This window comes from Eschrichtius robustus, chromosome 20 (genome assembly GCF_028021215.1).
Source record: "Eschrichtius robustus isolate mEscRob2 chromosome 20, mEscRob2.pri, whole genome shotgun sequence".
NCBI classification, from domain to species: domain Eukaryota; kingdom Metazoa; phylum Chordata; class Mammalia; order Artiodactyla; family Eschrichtiidae; genus Eschrichtius; species Eschrichtius robustus.
Window position 1 is genome coordinate 65,148,472 of NC_090843.1, and position 17,391 is coordinate 65,165,862.

General features: G+C 43.3%; 1 protein-coding gene across 1 annotated transcript in view; it reads right to left on the reverse strand.

Moving 5' to 3' along the window:
- Positions 1 to 17,391, reverse strand: part of LOC137755595 (multidrug and toxin extrusion protein 2-like) — a 62,300-nt gene that overhangs the window by 9,568 nt on the left and 35,341 nt on the right. Inside the window, 6 exon segments of the mRNA XM_068531791.1 lie at positions 6,045 to 6,143; positions 6,146 to 6,176; positions 7,350 to 7,419; positions 15,579 to 15,654; positions 16,230 to 16,307; positions 16,310 to 16,334. Coding sequence (XP_068387892.1) covers positions 6,045 to 6,143; positions 6,146 to 6,176; positions 7,350 to 7,419; positions 15,579 to 15,654; positions 16,230 to 16,307; positions 16,310 to 16,334 — 379 coding nt within the window.

The window sequence follows — 17,391 nt, forward strand, 5'->3', positions numbered from 1 at the left end:
CATAATAAAGGCCATATATGACAAACCCACGGCAAACATCATTCTCAATGGTGAAAAACTGAAAGCATTTCCTCTAAGATCAGGAATGAGACAAGGATGTCCACTCTCACCACTATTATTCAACATAGTTCTGGAAGTCCTAGCCATGGCAATCAGAGAAGAAAAAGAAATACGAATTGGAAAAGAAGAAGTAAAACTGTCACTGTTTGCAGGTGACATGATACTATACATAGAGAATCCTAAAACTGCCAGCAGAAAACTGCTAGAGCTAATTAATGAATTCGGTAAAGTTGCAGGATACAAAATTAATGCACAGAAATCTCTTGCATTCCTATACACTAATGATGAAAAATCTGAAAGAGAAATTATGGAAACACTCCCATTTACCACTGCAACAAAAAGAATAAAATACCTAGGAATAAACCTACCTAGGGAAACAAAAGACCTGTATGCAGAAAACTATAAGACACTGATGAAAGAAATCAGAGATGACACAAAGAGATGGAGAGATATACCATGTTCTTGGATTGGAAGAATCAATATTGTGAAAATGACTATACTACCCAAAGCAATCTACAGATTCAATGCAATCCCTATCAAATTACCAGTGGCATTTTTTTACAGAACTAGAACAAAAAAATCTTAAAATTTGTATGGAGACACAAAAGACCCCTAATAGCCAAGGCAGTCTTGAGGGAAAAAAACGGAGCTGGAGGAATCAGACTCCCTGACTTCAGACTATATTACAAAGCTACAGTAATCAAGACAGTATGGTACTGGCACAGAAACAGAAATATAGATCAATGGAACAGGATAGAAAGCCCAGAGATAAACCCACGCACCTATGGTCAACTAATCTATGACAAAGGAGGCAAAGATATACAATGGAGAAAAGACAGTCTCTTCAGTAAGTGGTGCTGGGAAAACTGGACAGCACATGTAAAAGAATGAAATTAGAACACTCCCTAACATCATACACAAAAATAAACTCAAAATGGATTAAAGAGCTAAATGTAAGACCGGACACTATAAAACTCTCAGAGGAAAACATAGGAAGAACACTCTTTGACCTGAATCACAGCAAGATCTTTTTTGATCCACCTCCTAGAGTACTGGAAATAAAAACAAAAATAAACAAATGGGACCTAATGAAACTTCAAAGCTTTTGCAAAGCAAAGGAAACTACAATCAAGACGAAAAGGCAACCCTCAGAATGGGAGAAAATATTTGCAAACAAATCAACGGACAAAGGATTCATCTCCAAAATATACAAACAGCTCATGCAGCTCAATATTAAAAAAACAAACAACCCAATCAAAAAATGGGCAGAAGACCTAAATGGACATTTCTCCAAAGACAACATACAGATGGCCAAAAAGGACATGAAAATCTGCTCAACATCATTAGTTATTAGAGAAATGCAAATCAAAACTACAATGAGGTAGCACCTCACACCAGTTAGAATGGGCATCATCTGAAAATCTACAAACAACAAATGCTGGAGAGGGTGTGGAGAAAAGGGAACCCTCTTGCACTGTTGGTGGGAATGTAAATTGATACAGCCACTATGGAGAACAATATGGAGGTTCCTTAAAAAACTAAAAATAGATTTACCATATGATCCAGCAATCCCACTACTGGGCATATACCCAGAGAAAACCATAATTCAAAAAGACACATGCACCCCAATGTTCACTGCAGCACTATTTACAATAGCCAGGTCATGGAAGCAACCTAAATGCCCATCAACAGACGAATGGATAAAGAAGTTGTGGTACATACATACAATGGAATATTACTCAGCCATAAAAAGGAACGAAATTGAGTCATTTGTTGAGACGTGGATGGATCTAGAGACTGTCATACAGAGTGAAGTAAGTCAGAAAGAGAAAAACAAATATCGTATATTAACGCATGTATGTGGAACCTAGAAAAATGGTACAGATGAACCGGGTTACAGGGCAGAAGTTGAGACACAGATGTAGAGAACAAACGTATGGACACCAAGGGGGGAAAACTGCAGTGGGGTGGGGATGGTGGTGTGCTGAATTGGGCGATTGGGATTGACATGTATAAAGTGATGTGTATAAAATTGATGACTGATTTAAAAAAAAAATGTATGTGTGTTTACATTGTGTGTATATATGTATGTCAGCCCCAAATCCAGCGTGCTATTTAGTAGAGAAACATAAGAAGCACAATCTCTGAAGTCCTGAACAAGACAAGCATTTCCACTATCACCACAGCAATTTATTATTCTATTAGAGGCTTTAGGCAGAAAAAAGAAATCAGTGGTGTAACATCTGATACGGAGAATATAAAACTATTTGTACACGATATGATTGTATGCCTGGAAATCCTGTGAGAATCAACTGAATACTACTCAAATAAGAGGAATTCAGAATTTTAACAAGCTACAAAATTCAGAGACAGTAATTAACAGCCCTCAAATATACAAGCAACAACCACTTAGATTACAGGATGGAAGGGAAGGCCTCGTCTACAATGGCCACAAAAGGATAAAATGGGGATAACCTTAACAAGAAATGGGCAAAAGCTTTACAAGGGGGGCCTCCCTGGTGGCGCAGTGGTTAAGAATCTGCTTGCCAATGCGGGGGACACGGGTTCGAGCCCTGGTCTGGGAAGATCCCACATGCCGCGGAGCAACTGCGCCCGTGCGCCACAACTACTGAGCCTGCGCGTCTAGAGCCTGTGCTCCGCAACGGGAGAGGCTGCGACAGTGAGAGGCCCACGCACCGCGATGAAGAGCGGCCCCCGCTCGCCGCAACTGGAGAAAGCCCCTGCACAGAAACGAAGACCCAACACAACCAAAAATAAATAAATAAATTAATTAATTAATTAATTAATTAATTAAAAAAGAAAAGTTTTACAAGGAAAATGATAAAAACTATACTGAGCAGAGGCTAACATTTCCAAAATGTTCGTCCAGTATTTGAACATAAAAGCTGAGGGTGGGACTTTCCTGGTGGTCCAGGGGTTAAGACTCCACGCTCCCAATGTAGCGGGGCCGGGTTCGATCCCTGGTCAGGGAACTAGATCCCACATGCCACAACTAAAGAGCCCGCATGCCACCAAGAAGACATTGCAACCAAATAAATAATAAATATATATTTTTTAAAAAGCTGAGGGTGTCAGAGGAGCACCCATTTTATAAGAACACAGATGGCCTCCAGGCCGTAGACCACCAGGCAGGTGGATTTCAGAGTTGGCTCCCGAGTCTTTTGGCAACAGTGCATTTATTCTCTGCAGACAGAGGTCTATTGGTCCTATCTTGAGATGCAACCCAGGAGGGAAGAATTTCCCTGAGGAAGAAACAAGGTGTCTGGAAAACAGAATCTGCCTCAAATACGTCCCCTCACTGCCCCCCAGCAACAGGAAACCGGATGCTGAGCGGGACCCCCTTAATGAGCGTAACAGAGAGCACCTGAGTGGGTGCAGAGTTTGCTGGAGATGATGAACGCTCAGATAAACGCCACAGCCATCACACACTCTCAACTCCTCTCCCCTGAAAGTGCGATAAACCCCACTTTCTACAAGACGAGAGAGGTTACAGAGGCAGAGCTGGTGAGACTTGGTAGTGTGACTGGGGCCGGGCTCTTGACCAGGGGACTGAACCAGGAAGGGGCCAGGAACCAGAGGTGATGGTGTGACCGCCCAGGAACACCTGGGCAGTCAGGAGCGCAGGCTCCAAGTCAGGCCCCGAGATGACAGCTGAGAGCCCTGGGCCTTCCAGGGAGGAGAGTGGGGACAGGTCAGCAAGAGGACCCTCAGGCAAGGCCTACATCCCAAGAGCGTAAGACGGAAAGGGTGCCAAGGGACAGAGAGGAATAAAACCCCGGAGCCTGGGGTGAGCTCACAGCAAACAGGGATCTGGCCTGTTGATCTTTACATCCCCGGGTTCCAGCACCACCCAGGGCCAGGACATACAGGTGCTCCGTGAATCTTCAGGATCAATGAGGGAATCATAAACCTCAGAGAGACAGGCATCGCAGTAAAAGAGAGGCTCTGGGGGCATCTGGGTTCAAATCCTGTCTCGTCACCTACTGTTTGTGGGACACGTTACTTCACCTGTTCAGGCTTTAGCTTCTCCAAGTGTAAAACGGAGCTAACAGGAGATCACATCTGATGTCCTCATAAATTTGAGCGACATAATTTACATAAACGGTTAGCATATTTCTGCAAAAGCCCTTCATGAAAATTCTCTCACATCCTGTAAACTATAGCTTTACATTGTTTTTTAATTAAAAATAAAACTACTGCTCTGTAATGACCTATATGGGAATAGTGGATATATGTGTATGTATAACTGATTGACTTTGCTGTACACCTGAAACCAGCACAACATTGTAAATCAAATATACTCCAATAAAAACTAATTTAAAAAAATAAATAAAAGTACTGCAGGAGAATATAGAAAAATGTTAAAACCCTATTGTAGAACAATAAGGCAAGAAAAAGAACTAAAAGGCATTAAAATTGGAAAAGGAGTAAAACTATTTCTATTTATATATGACGTGACCCTGCATATAGAAAATTCTAAAGAATTCATACACACAAAAATACTAGTGCTAATCAGTGAATTCAGCAAACTTACAAGATCAACACACAGAAATCAGCTGTGTTTTAATACACCAGCAAAGACCAATCTGAAAAGGAAATTAAGAAAATAATTCCATTTACAATAGCATCCAAGAGAATCAAATATCTAGGAATAAATTTAACCAAGGAAGTCAAAGACCTGTACGAAAACTACAAAACACTGATGCAAGAAATTAAAGACCCAAATAAATGGAAAGACGTTCTGTGTTCATGGGTTGGAAGATAATATTTTTAAGATGGCAGTATTCTCTCCAAAGCAGTCTAACAGATTCAATGCTGTCCTGATAAAAAATTCCAATGGCCTTTTTTACAAAAATGGAAAAGCTGATCCTCATAATCATATGGAACTGGAAGGGGCCCTAAATGGGCAAAACGAAAAAACTGGAAAAGAACAAACTTGGAACACTTCGCTAATTTCAGAACTTACTGCACAGGAATCTAGAATACGCAAAGGAACAAAATGAACATCCTCTACGAAACAGAAACAGACTCGCAGACATAGAGAACAGACTTGTGGTTCCCAGGGTGCAGGGGGGAGGGGGGATTGGGAGTTTGGGGTTAGCAGATGTAAGCTTTTATATATAGGATGGATAAAAAAAGGCCCTACTGTATAGCACAGGGAACTATATTCAGTATCCTGTGATAAACCATAATGGAAAAGAATATGAAAAAGAATGTCTATATGTGTATAACTGAGTCACTGCTGTACAGCAGGAATTAACACAACATTGTAAATCAACTATACTTCAATAAAAATTTTAAAAACCTTGTATAAAATAGATAACTAATAAGAACCTGCTGTATAAAAAAATAAATAAAATTAAAAAAACAAACAAACAAAAACTTAACCGCACAGCTACAGTAATCCAAACAGTGCGGTACTGGCGTGAGCTGGACATAGAGACCAATGAAGCAGAACAGAGTCCAGAAATAAACCCACACGTCTCTGGTCCACTGATTTTCGACAAGGGTGCCAAGACCATTCAACAGAGAAAGAATCGTTTTTCAACAAATTGTGGTCACCTCGTCTAGGTGATTCTAGTCACATCTCAGGACTAAGCTAATGCATTACGACCTCAGGGAGCTGTTCCAAGCCATCATAGGAGATCACAGCTTTCACAGTACTTAACCCTAATGGAATAATTCTGTAATTACTTAATCTTGGTCTCATCCTGAGGGCAGCATCATGTTTATTTCCTTCAAGTCGACATTTCCAGTGTTTCTGTATACTGAATACACAAATTGTTTTCATATACCAAATATACAAATTGTATTTTCTATATACAAAATAACTCTGTAGGGAGAAAATCATTTTTCCTATTCCACAGGGGTCACTTTCCAGACAACTGCTTTGTATCTCAAGCAGCTGATCTTAACAGGACAAGTGAGATTTGAGGTAAGTCACCGAGGAATCAGACACATACCTATTATCCCATGATTAGCAGCAAACATCAGAGATGCTCCAAGGGGAAAACCAAAAACGTAATAACCAATGGCATTCAGGAAAGCACCCATCTTTTGTTTCCTGCACCTCTCAGGACTCCACCAGAGGTGCCCTAAAGAGAGGAAAACCAAAACCAGTGTTGCCGTCACTCAGGTGTCATCATCACATCCGGTCAGAACACAACCTGGTATTTCACAGCTCTGAATACAGTCACATACCCTATCTCAAGACAGGGACCACACCTTATGTAAGAGATAAAGGAGAACATTTGCTTCTAAAGTTATGTTAAGGGACTTCCCTGGTGGCGCAGTGGATACGACTCTGCGCTCCCAATGCAGGGGACCCGGGTTCGATCCCTGGTCAGGGAACTAGAGCCCACATGCATGCCGCAACTAAGAGTTCTTATTCCGCAACTAAGAGTTCTTATTCCGCAACTAAGGAGCCCACATGCCGCAACTAAGGAGCCTATGAGCTGCAACTAAGACCCCACACAACCAAATAAATAATTTTTTTTTAAAGTTACGTTAACAACAACTACAGCAGCTTTCATCCAGAAACCCACCAAGTAACAGCATTTAAATCTCTATTTAAAAATAGTTCATAAAAGCATAGTTTTAAATAATGTAGAGGTTTCACTGATGGAAGTCTCAGCAGAAACTAGTCTGATATCATGGCTGAAAAATATTAATCCAGTTAGGCTTCAAAAATGCCCAGAGCCAGAGGGGTGATGACCGTCTTGCTCTCTGTCACATTCTTGCCACGGCCAGTGTCCAGTCGTGGGCACCACATTTTCAGAGTGAGTGTGACACAGCAGAAGGAATCCCTTGGGAAGAAAAGCAGGATGGCAAATGGACCCAGAAATCATGTCATGAGGACTAATTGCTGAAACCAGGTAGAAGCCTCAAGGGATGATTCCAGGGTTTAGCAGAAGGGTCTTCAAGTACCTGTAAACCTACAGAAGGTCAGCCAGGAGAAGGACCTTCTAGAGGTCAGAGTGGACTCCGAGGTAGCACGGCCCGCCTTGGAGGTGTCGCCACGTGGCCAGCAGTCACACAGAGCATCCAGCCCCAGATGAGGTAGGGGAGGCTGGCTAACTCAGGCCCCTCCCACCTGAGATGCTACGCTCTCAATCAACCTGTCTGTCCCGCAGGTGGCTCTGACTGCTCGAAGCAAGAGCTCCCTCTCTTCAGAAATGTAACCACGGACATTCAACTCAAAACTAGACACACAAAACAAAATCGTGCTGCATATGGTACACAGAGGTAAGATCACTGCAAATACTCACCGCAAGTGCATCAAACAGATGAAAGGGAGCAGAAATGGGCATCACTTGGCTCCCAAGGGACATGATATCTCTGTTGGAGGAAAAGAAAGAGTCAGTGACCCAAAACTCACAGTTCAGTGTAGCACTAATCACCTGCTGGCCGGACGAACCTGCCAGAGTGACCAACCAGTCAACTCAGTCCACATACTACTTCCCTATTTGATAAAATGAGGACACGATAAGACCTCACTAACTTCAATGTCACCAGTTAGAATTTAGGTCGAAAGGGACGTGGGCTAGGCTGCCACGACACAGCATAATTCTTAAAGTTTTGTTGATGAGTATAAAAATGTGAGGGTTGGTTACAGATGAATTGGTTTGCAGGGCAGAAATAGACACAGATGTAGAGAACAAGCATATGGACACCAAGGGGGGAAAGTGGCGGGGTGGGGGGTGGTGTGATGAACTGGGAGTTTGGGATTGACATGTATACACTGATATGTATAAAACAGATAACTAATAAGAACCTGCTGTGTAAACAATAAAACAAAATTTAAAAAAAAAAAAGTGAGGGTTGGGAAGAAAAAGCAGCAGATTTCAGCCTGTGAAGGGTAATCTTCCCCTGTGGCTGGGAGTCTTCCTCAAAAAATGCAGCTGGAGGCCAGTGTTCAAGGCAGAGAAAACATCTGCCTCCTCGGGGATGCACTGAGCTCTGGCAGCTGTGCTGGGAGGTCTGTCTGGCGAGGGCCTCGCGTGAGGCTCGGGGGCCCTGGAGAACGACTCAGCAGAGTGGCGGTGACCGCAGGCCTACACCATGGAGCCAGTGTGGATGCAAAACACACAACAGATGGCGGTGCTCCCCCCCAGAGCTCCGGCCTCCCTCCCCTCAGCCTGTGGGGAAGACCGTTAGCCAGCAGGTGCCACCAACTCAGGCAGAGCCCGCAGGCAACCCTCTCACCAGAGCAACAACCTCCTCCGCAGAGCAGACCCAGGACGGCAGCGTCAGCTAACCCTGCACCGTCTCTACTAGTCAAAGTGACAACGTGGTCCTTCCTTCCCAAGTATAAACATTAAACCAACATGCAGCAAACACTGAAGAAAATCAACAGCACAAAAAAAAACCCAAAATGAGCAGGCAGAAGAGCTGACGCAAAAGGAAACAGAAAGAATGCAAAGAGCAAGAGAGAAACTTTTAAAAATTATAATTCCTATTCTTAGAAATATTCATAAACAGTAGGCATTTAAGGAAAAAGAGCAACTGGGAAAAGTAACTGGAAATGAAAAATATGAACACTAAAATACAGCATTCCACTTGACTGGATAATGAAATGGACATGGCTAGAGACTAATGGTAAATCTGAGGAAATATCCGAAAATACAGACAGATAACCACAGAAAAGACACATGTCAAATTAATCCATAAATTCTATCATTTATCTAAATTTCCTAGAGCTAAAGTAAAATCCACTGCTTGAGACTGAAAGCTTACAAAGTGCCAGGCAGAATAAAAGATTCACCTGCACCTAAGCATGGCCAAGGACAAAAAGAATATCTGAAAGGGACTTCCCTGGTGGCACAGTGGTTGAGAGTCCACCTGCCAATGCAGGGGACACGGGTTCGAGCCCTGGTCCAGGAAGACCCCACATGCTGCAGAGCAACTGGGCCCATGCGCCACAACTACTGAGCCTGCAACCACAACTACTGAGCCCACGTGCCACAACTACTGAAGCCGTGTGCCTAGAGCCCGTGCTCCGCAACAAGAGAAGCCACCGCAATGAGAAGCCCGCACACCACAACGAAGAGTAGCCCCCACTCACCACAGCTAGAGAAAGCCCACGCACAGCAACGAAGACCCAACGTAGCCAAAAATAAATAAATTTATAGGAAAAAAAAAGATTTCCAGAAAAATAAAATTTCTGGGACTGACGGAGAGGCAGGCCCATTGTCTTAACCCCTCTGGGCTGAAGTGCCTTCCCAGGCAGTGCCTGCTGAGTAATTTAAGGAGACATAAACTTTTAAGAAACTCTTCTTTGGGAATTCCCCGGGGGGGGGGGGGTCCAGTGGTTAGGACTTGGTGCTTTCACTGCTGTGGCCCGGATTCAATCACTGGTTGGGGAACTAAGATCTGCAAGTTGTGTGGCCAAAAAAAAAAAAAAAAGAAGAAGAAAGGAAAAAAAAAACTCTGTTGGGCCATTGGCTGACTGCAGAGATAGCAGACACCACACATGACAAGGAACACAGTCTCTGTAAAAACTGGTTTAGAAAAGTCACCAAACGAATAGGAGAACTGCAGACCAGCAATGACAAAAAGCAAGAACAAGCAAGAACAGCACTGCCTGGGGAGGGAAGAGAGCCTGGTTTCCAGAGTTATCACAGTACAATATTAAAGACGTCCAGTTCTTAACAAAAATTTACAAAGCATACAGAGAAACAGGAAAATAGGGAAAAGGAGATTGTCACAACTGGCAAATATTGTCAGAGTTGACTGTTTCAGAACTATGGAAATTAACCAAAGGCTTGCAGTTACTTGGGGAGCCCACATTCAAGAAAAGTGGCTGAATCTTGGTAACGATAGCTCTGTGGTGTCATCCCCTGCTCCCAGCTCAGCAGTAACCTTAAAGTAACAGCCCACACATACTTCCAAGGCTGGAGGAGGAAGAGTGGGTCGAACTCTTTTTAAGTTTCATTCCCAAATTATAGTTACTAATTCACAAAAGGCCACCTGTCTGGTGGCTCCTTAGAAGACCCCCCCCAAAAGGCCGTCTTTATTTCATCAGGCTCCAACTGCCCAGTGCTAAAGTTGACCTTTAGGAGATTGTTTGTCAAAAATATTTACAGGCGGGACTTCCCTGGTGGTGCAGTGGTTAAGAATCCGCCTGCCAATGCAGGGGACACGGGTTCAAGCCCTGGTCTGGGAAGATCCCACATGCCACGGAGCAGCCAAGCCCGTGCGCCACAACTACTGAGCCTGCGCTCTAGAGCCTGTGAGCCACAACTACTGAGCCCGCGTGCCACAACTACTGAAGCCTGCATGCCTAGAGCCCGTGCTCCACAACGAGAAGCCACCGCAAAGAGAAGCCCACACACCACAACAAAGACCCAACGCAGCCAAAAATAAATAAATAAATAAATAAATAAATTTATTAAAAAAAAAATTTACAGGCAAATGTTCTAGTTGCTGCTTCCTGAGGCAGTGAAAAGAGGGCAAACAACAGACTAACCAACCAGCTTGGTAGGAAAGGCTGGGGATGAGGGGTGTATCAGGGCTCACTCTGGAAGCTCTGACATGTTACTGGGGATCTAGAAGGCCACGCGCCTACCTAGGGCTGCACAGAGGCTCAAGAAAGACCAGGAAGGGCCTAAGCTCTCACCTGGGGCTGAACTTGAGACTCTGCATGAACAGGAAGTGAGAGTTAAGGCCAAGCTGTAAACTGCCTGGCTGGGTGTTGAAGGTGAACCTGACGCATGTAGAGAGCCCGTCAGCAAAGACTGGGAGATGTTTGGGATGCAGACTGTCCAATCATTAGCTGACCTCTAAGCTAATGCAGCAGAGACTTTAGTGGCCACACTCAACAGAGAATACAGACCTTTACCGAAATAGTTCCTAGAAGTCACTAAGCAAACGAGAGCATCGACAACAAGAACCCAGGGGAGGGGGTGAATACGATTTCCAGAATTGCCACATTATAATATTTTAAAATGTCTAGTTTTCACATAGAGAACAGACATGTGGTGGCCGTGGGGGAGGGGTGGAGTAGGAGTGTGGGTTTCGCAGAGGCAAACTAGTATATATAGGATGGATAAAAAACAAGGTCCTGCTGTAGAGCTCAGGGGCCTATAGTCAAATTTTGTAATAACCTATAAGGGAAAAGAATCTGAAAAAGAATATATATATATATATGTATAACTGAATCATTTTGCTGTACAGCAGAAATTAACACAACATTGTAAATCAACTAGACTTCCATTAAAAAAAAAAAACCAAAATATCAAAAAATGTCTAGTTTTCAACAAAAAATTGAGTCATGTAAAGAAACAACAAAGTATGGTCCATATACAGGGTGAAAAAATGAATAAATAAAAATTGTCCCTGAGGAAGCACAGACTTTGGACTCGCTAAAATAGACTTTTAAATCATCTATTTCAAATATATTCAAAGAGTTAAGGAAAACCATGTCTAAAGAACTAAAGGAAAGTATGAGAATGATGCCTCACCAAATAGATACTTTCAATAAAGAGACAGAAATTATAAAAAATAAAAACCATGGAGTGGAAAAATCCAAAAAATAAAATGAGAAATTCACTAGAGGGCCTCAACAGTAGATTTGAGCTGGCAGAAGGAAGAATCAGTGAACTTTAAGGTAAACAAATTGAGATTATTTAGACTAAGTAACAGAAAGAAAAAGGCATGAAGAAAAATGAAGACCTGTTGGAACACCATCAAATATACCAACACACACATAATGAGAGTGCCAGAGGTGAGAGAGAGAGACAGAAAAAATATTCGAAGAAAGAATGGCTGAAAACTTCCCAAATTTGATAAAAGACATGAATCCAAGAGACTCAACAAACTCCAAACAGGATAAACTCAAGGGGGAGGCAAGTCATTTGCTGAGAGTGATGGCTGAGGGTGGTACAGAGGGGTCAGTGGTTTGAGGAGAGTGGAGAAGGTCTAATATGGACTGCAGTGATGGACAGTGAGATGGCCAAGGAAAAGCAAGATGGACAATGCTGAGGGTCTAACTGTGGTCATAAGTTTCTAGTGGAACCAACATACCCTCTTCCGTGACTTTTCCAAAAGTGATGCGCTACTGACACAGACAGTGTGCACCTGGGTTCCTCCAGGCTGGGGTTCTGCCACACAGGAGGGCCAAAGGGATTCAGGAGTTCCTCAAACAATGAGCCATGGCACCTATGCTACATAAGGGAAGGCGTAAAGGCAGGAATGTCATGATGGATTGAGAAAGAGTGCAGGACCAGAGGAGTCAACAGACTGGAGAGCCCAAGCAGCTGAAGAATCCTCTTAAGTAGACATGGCTGTTGGAAGCGTTGGAGTTGTGGCCAACTGAGGACCAGAGCTGGAACAGTTGCATAATGACAAAGCCCCAAGCATGACCACGGGAGAGTGTGCCTGCGGAGAGCAGAGGTTACCGGGGTGAGGACTGGGGCACTGGACAGCTCATCCATGTGGATACTGAGTTCAGCCGGGATGCTGCTAGGGTCTGGGGGGCGAGAACACTATAATGAAGATGCCAGAGTGTTAGGCAAAAGAGGAGGAAATGGAGATATACAAGCATGTATCCCATGTACAGATGCCAGAAGCTGAAAAGGGTAGGAAATACTGTCACTGACAGAATTAGGAACCCAAAATGTCAAGATGAGTCAAAAAATAAGAAAATAAAGATGAATGGGTACAAAAGTAGGATCTGCATTTGGGTTCAAGACGATAACCAGAGGAGGGCAGAATGTGGATGCTAGGGCTGGTCGGGGGCACACTGGCAATCAGCTCCACAGACGTAGTGTGGTGCAGCCACCAAAAACCTAATACTTCACCAGAAGGCCATCAGGTAGAATGAGGTACAGTGGACATAGTTCTGCTCTAAGTGGAGCTAAGAGCACTGCCTTCAGGTTTGTATGAATTCAAGACAGTGGAGACTCAAAATCACATTCCATGGGAAATGTGTGAAGGAATTTCAGACGGTTACCATGGAGAAGAGAGCATGAGAGATGCCTTCAAATATCTGCAGGCTGTAACTCAGGAATGGATTTAGATTCCTACAAGCACAAGAACCAGAATAAGTGGGTGAAAATTATGGGTACATTTCAGCTCAAAATAAGGAAGGTGTCCTGGGACTTCCCTGGTGGCCCAGTGGTTAAGAGTCCACCTGCCAATGCAGGGGACACGGGTTCAAGCCCTGGTCCAGGAAGATCCCACATGCTGTGGAGCAACTAAGCCCATGTGCCACAACTACTGAACCCACACTCTAGAGCCCACGAGCCGCAACTACTGAGCCCATGAGCCACAACTACTGAGCCTGTGAGCCACAACTACTGAGCCCGCAAGCCACAACTACTGAAGCCTGCGCACCCAGAGCCCGTGCTCTGCAACAAGAGAAGCCACTGCAATGAGAAGCCCATGCACTGCAACAAAGAGTAGCCCCCACTTGCCGCAACTAGAAAACGCCCGCGCACAGTAACAAAGACCCAACACAGCCAAAAATAAATAAATAAATTAATTAATTAATTAAAAAAAAAGGAAGGTGTCCTGAGAATCAAAGCTGCCTTCAGAGGTAGCAAGATCCTCACCACTGAGGTTATGAAAGTGTAAGTTGGACAACCTGGCAAGGATGTTTTGGAGGAATCCTGATGGAAGATGAGTGATTACATCAAATAGCCTTTTAGATCTCTTTAATTCTAAGATCTTATCAAATTTAGAAAGATTTGCCATTATTTCTTCAAGTTTTTTTTCCTGTCCCCTCTCCTCTCTCTGTTTTGAGAACTCTAGTTACAGCCTTTTTAGGCCAATCACAGCTCACTGATGTTCATATTTTTCCAGTCTTTTCTCTCACTGCATTTCATTTAGGATATGTACTATTGCTCTACCTTCAAGTTCATTAATCTTTTCTTCTACACTATCTAATCTGCTGTTACTCTCATCCAATATATTTTCATTTCAGACATTTTCTTTCAGCTCAATAAGTTCAATTTGTTTTTTAAAAAAATCTTTGATGTCTTACCTTAGCATGCTCATGTTTTCCTCATCTTCTTGAAAATACAAAACAGTTATTAAAATTTTTAATACCTGTGTGTACTAATTCTATCATATGTTTTATTTCTGGGTTGGTTTCAACTGATTGATGCTTCTATGGATTTTAATTTCTTGCTCCTTTGTATGCCTGGTAATTTTTAATTAGATGCAGACATTGTGAATTTTAGTTTGTCGAATACTGCATGTTCTTGTAATAATTTAAGTACTCTTGAGCTGTAATACAGTTAAATTTCTTGGAAACAATGTGATCCTTTCAAAGTCTGCTTTTAAGCTTTGTTAGGTGGAACCAGAGCAGCCTTCATTCTAGGGCTAATTTTCCTTCTACTGAGGCAAGGTCCTTCTGAGAACTCCACCAGCCATCCCATGCATTACGAGGTTTTGTTCATTCCGCGTGGTGGGAACACAAACTCTTCCCGACCCTTTATGAACTTCAAGAATTGTTCTGCCTGCTCCTTTCAGGTGTTCCTTCCTGCCCCTCACCCCACTCCCCTGGCCTCAGGTAGGACCCTTACACGCACAATCGGCTCAGTGGTCAGCTGAAGACTTGAGGGAGAGCTTCCATAGATCTCCACAGCGCTCTCTGGGCGCTCTCCCTGCTCTGGGACTCTGCCTGGGAACTCGCCACACAGCCTACCCACTCCCAACTCCAATTCCCCAACCCAAGGAGATGGGGGGCTTTGCCAGGGCCCCCGTCTGCACTTTGTCCTGGAAACTCCCTCACAGTAAGCTGGGGCAATCACGGGGTTCTCCTCAGGGATTTATCTGGGCTGCCTGTGGTCCAATGTCTGAAAGCCATTTTTTAAAATACAGATTTTGTCTGGTTTTTTAGTTAAGGCAGGAGGGTAAATCTAGTTCCTGTGCCTCCATCTGACCACCTCCCTAGCCCTAAGATTTTACAAGAATATATTTAAGTACTGGTCTAAAACCAGTGGGGTTGGGTGAAACTAGACGAGCACACTTAAAAGTAATAAAACCGAATTTCTCCATAAGCATAATCTGAGGCAACTGGTGCAAATTACTGAAGCTTTTTCATAAGGATTTGGTTTATTCAAGACACTTTATTGCATCTAAATAATTACGCAAACACATCATTACAGAAAATGCAGTAAAATTCAACCTAAGATTGGGTCAGTGGTTTATGCAAACACTGCCCAGATGATTCAGGCATGCTTGCTGCCAGCGTGCCCTGGAGGTGCCTTTCTGGGGATGAGGTTTTTCCATGTGCTTTTTCTGTGTATCTCTGAGCAAAAACACACTGAGCACAAGAGAAAGCCCACTTGCGTTTGATAAATGAACTGGGTATTGGAGGGGTGGAGGGGGTTTCCATGGGCTTCCTTCATTCAAACCTGTTCAAATTCACTCCCAGCTGCACTACAGATTTTCCTATGGAGTAAAATGCTACTCACCTCTCAGAGTCAGAAAAGTATAGTAAAGAAAGAAAGCATAAAACTAAAAATGTTCTCCTAGAAGATGGTACATACTTGTCACTGGTAAATGCATAGGCAACCACGTCCTTTAAAGCGGCAAGTAAGATACCCGTTACAAGTGCGCAAACACCTGGAAAATACAGAAGAAACAACAGGAAATGAAAATCCTCCCGAGTGTGATAAATCCTCATACTGACTTCTCATGAGATATCTGTGTCAGTGATTTAAGAAATGTAATAATTTAAAGTGTTTCTTCTTACTGTCTAGGAAAAGAGCACCTAAGGTCAGATGATTCTAACTTCTTTTTCTAAGGGAGACTCATAGAAAAGATGTTCAATAAGATGACAACCCAATCAGAATCTTCTCTAACTGCTCAGATGCCAGAACATTCATACTGCCCAAGGGTCAGTGATCCAGGAACCTGGAGAGCTGGGCACACAGATTCTGGTCAGAAATAAGCCTGCACATGATAACAACTGCCTTTGAAATGATTCCTGTTAGTACGAAGTGGAACAGTATTTAGTTGGTACCTAATAACAGAAAATCATATTTAGGAGCTTTATTTAACTGAGTAAACAGGAGTCAGCATAAAGAAGAAAGATTTCAGTTGAGTTTACACATGTAAGTCAGTTCCTAGAGAAATTATGATATATATTTCTAAACTTAGATACAGCTGCGGCCAGCGAGCAGCAGTGCCACACTCACCTGCACACAGGAGGACGGTGGCACAGGAGTGTCATGCCTGCTGGGCATCCCCTGCCCCCAGGGCACTGCCCACCCGGATGCTGCCACGCCAAGGCCTAGAGGCACCTAGAAATGAATGATCACAAAATCACGAGGAGGAGTCAGAGGATCTGAAAATCAGAGTATCAGCGCACTAGAGTGTACCTGTGCGGAAACCCGGGACAGAGTCAGAGCTCCGGGTTCTAGACCCAGTTCCAGTACGTCCTTGCCGTGTGACTGGAAACAAGTGGCTTGGCCTCGCCTACTGTTACAGATGTGTAACAGCTGCCCTGACCGCTGCCCCCATCAGAGGCATCAGAGTAGAACCTCTTAAAGATGCTGGATTTGAGGGCAAAGCACCTCCCTTATTAGCTAAACATAACACTATCAAGAGTCAATTCACCTTTGCTACATTCTACAAGATTTAATGAACTATAAATATATAAATCAGTCGTAAAAGTGAAATGAATCATGTGAAAAAAGCACTTAGAACAAAGCCTGGCACACTGTAGGAATTCCGCAAAAGCTGATGAAATCTGACTCCACCATACGTTATGTGCCCAACATTCCCACGTCTAATTACCCATTAAATCGAACTATGGCCCTTCATAGTAGATGCCCAAACTTTATTTTAATTACTGGTTATGGAAATCTGAAGCTGTAAGCTTGCTTGCTTCTTAAATAGACCATTATTCAACCTGCGGGGTCACGTCCGTCGGTTGTTCTCCTGTGATGACGGTGCTGCCCTCGGGGGCTGTTTGTGAATCACGGGTTGTGTAGTAACCCGACTTCAGTTCTCAGGTCTGCCTTCAGTAATTTACGTGTCAGCTTTAACTTCTTATTCCTACTAGAAGCACCATCCTCCTGAGAGCCGTCTAATTTGTTGCTGTTTGAGAACCAGCCTAAGCGAAGTTGATAAAAAATATGTATTAAAAATTGTTAAGATTAAGAACTTGAAAAACAATGGACCTGACTATATAAAAATTGACAAGACTTGTGGGCTCAAAGTATACATGTTGGCTTCAGCTCAAGATGAATGGCCAGCTCACATGCTTAACCCCCTTCCTTCCCCAAATGCCACTAAAATGTCAGTAAAGATGCTTAACAGAGAAGAAACTCATTAACAACTCTGAGACTAAGCGAG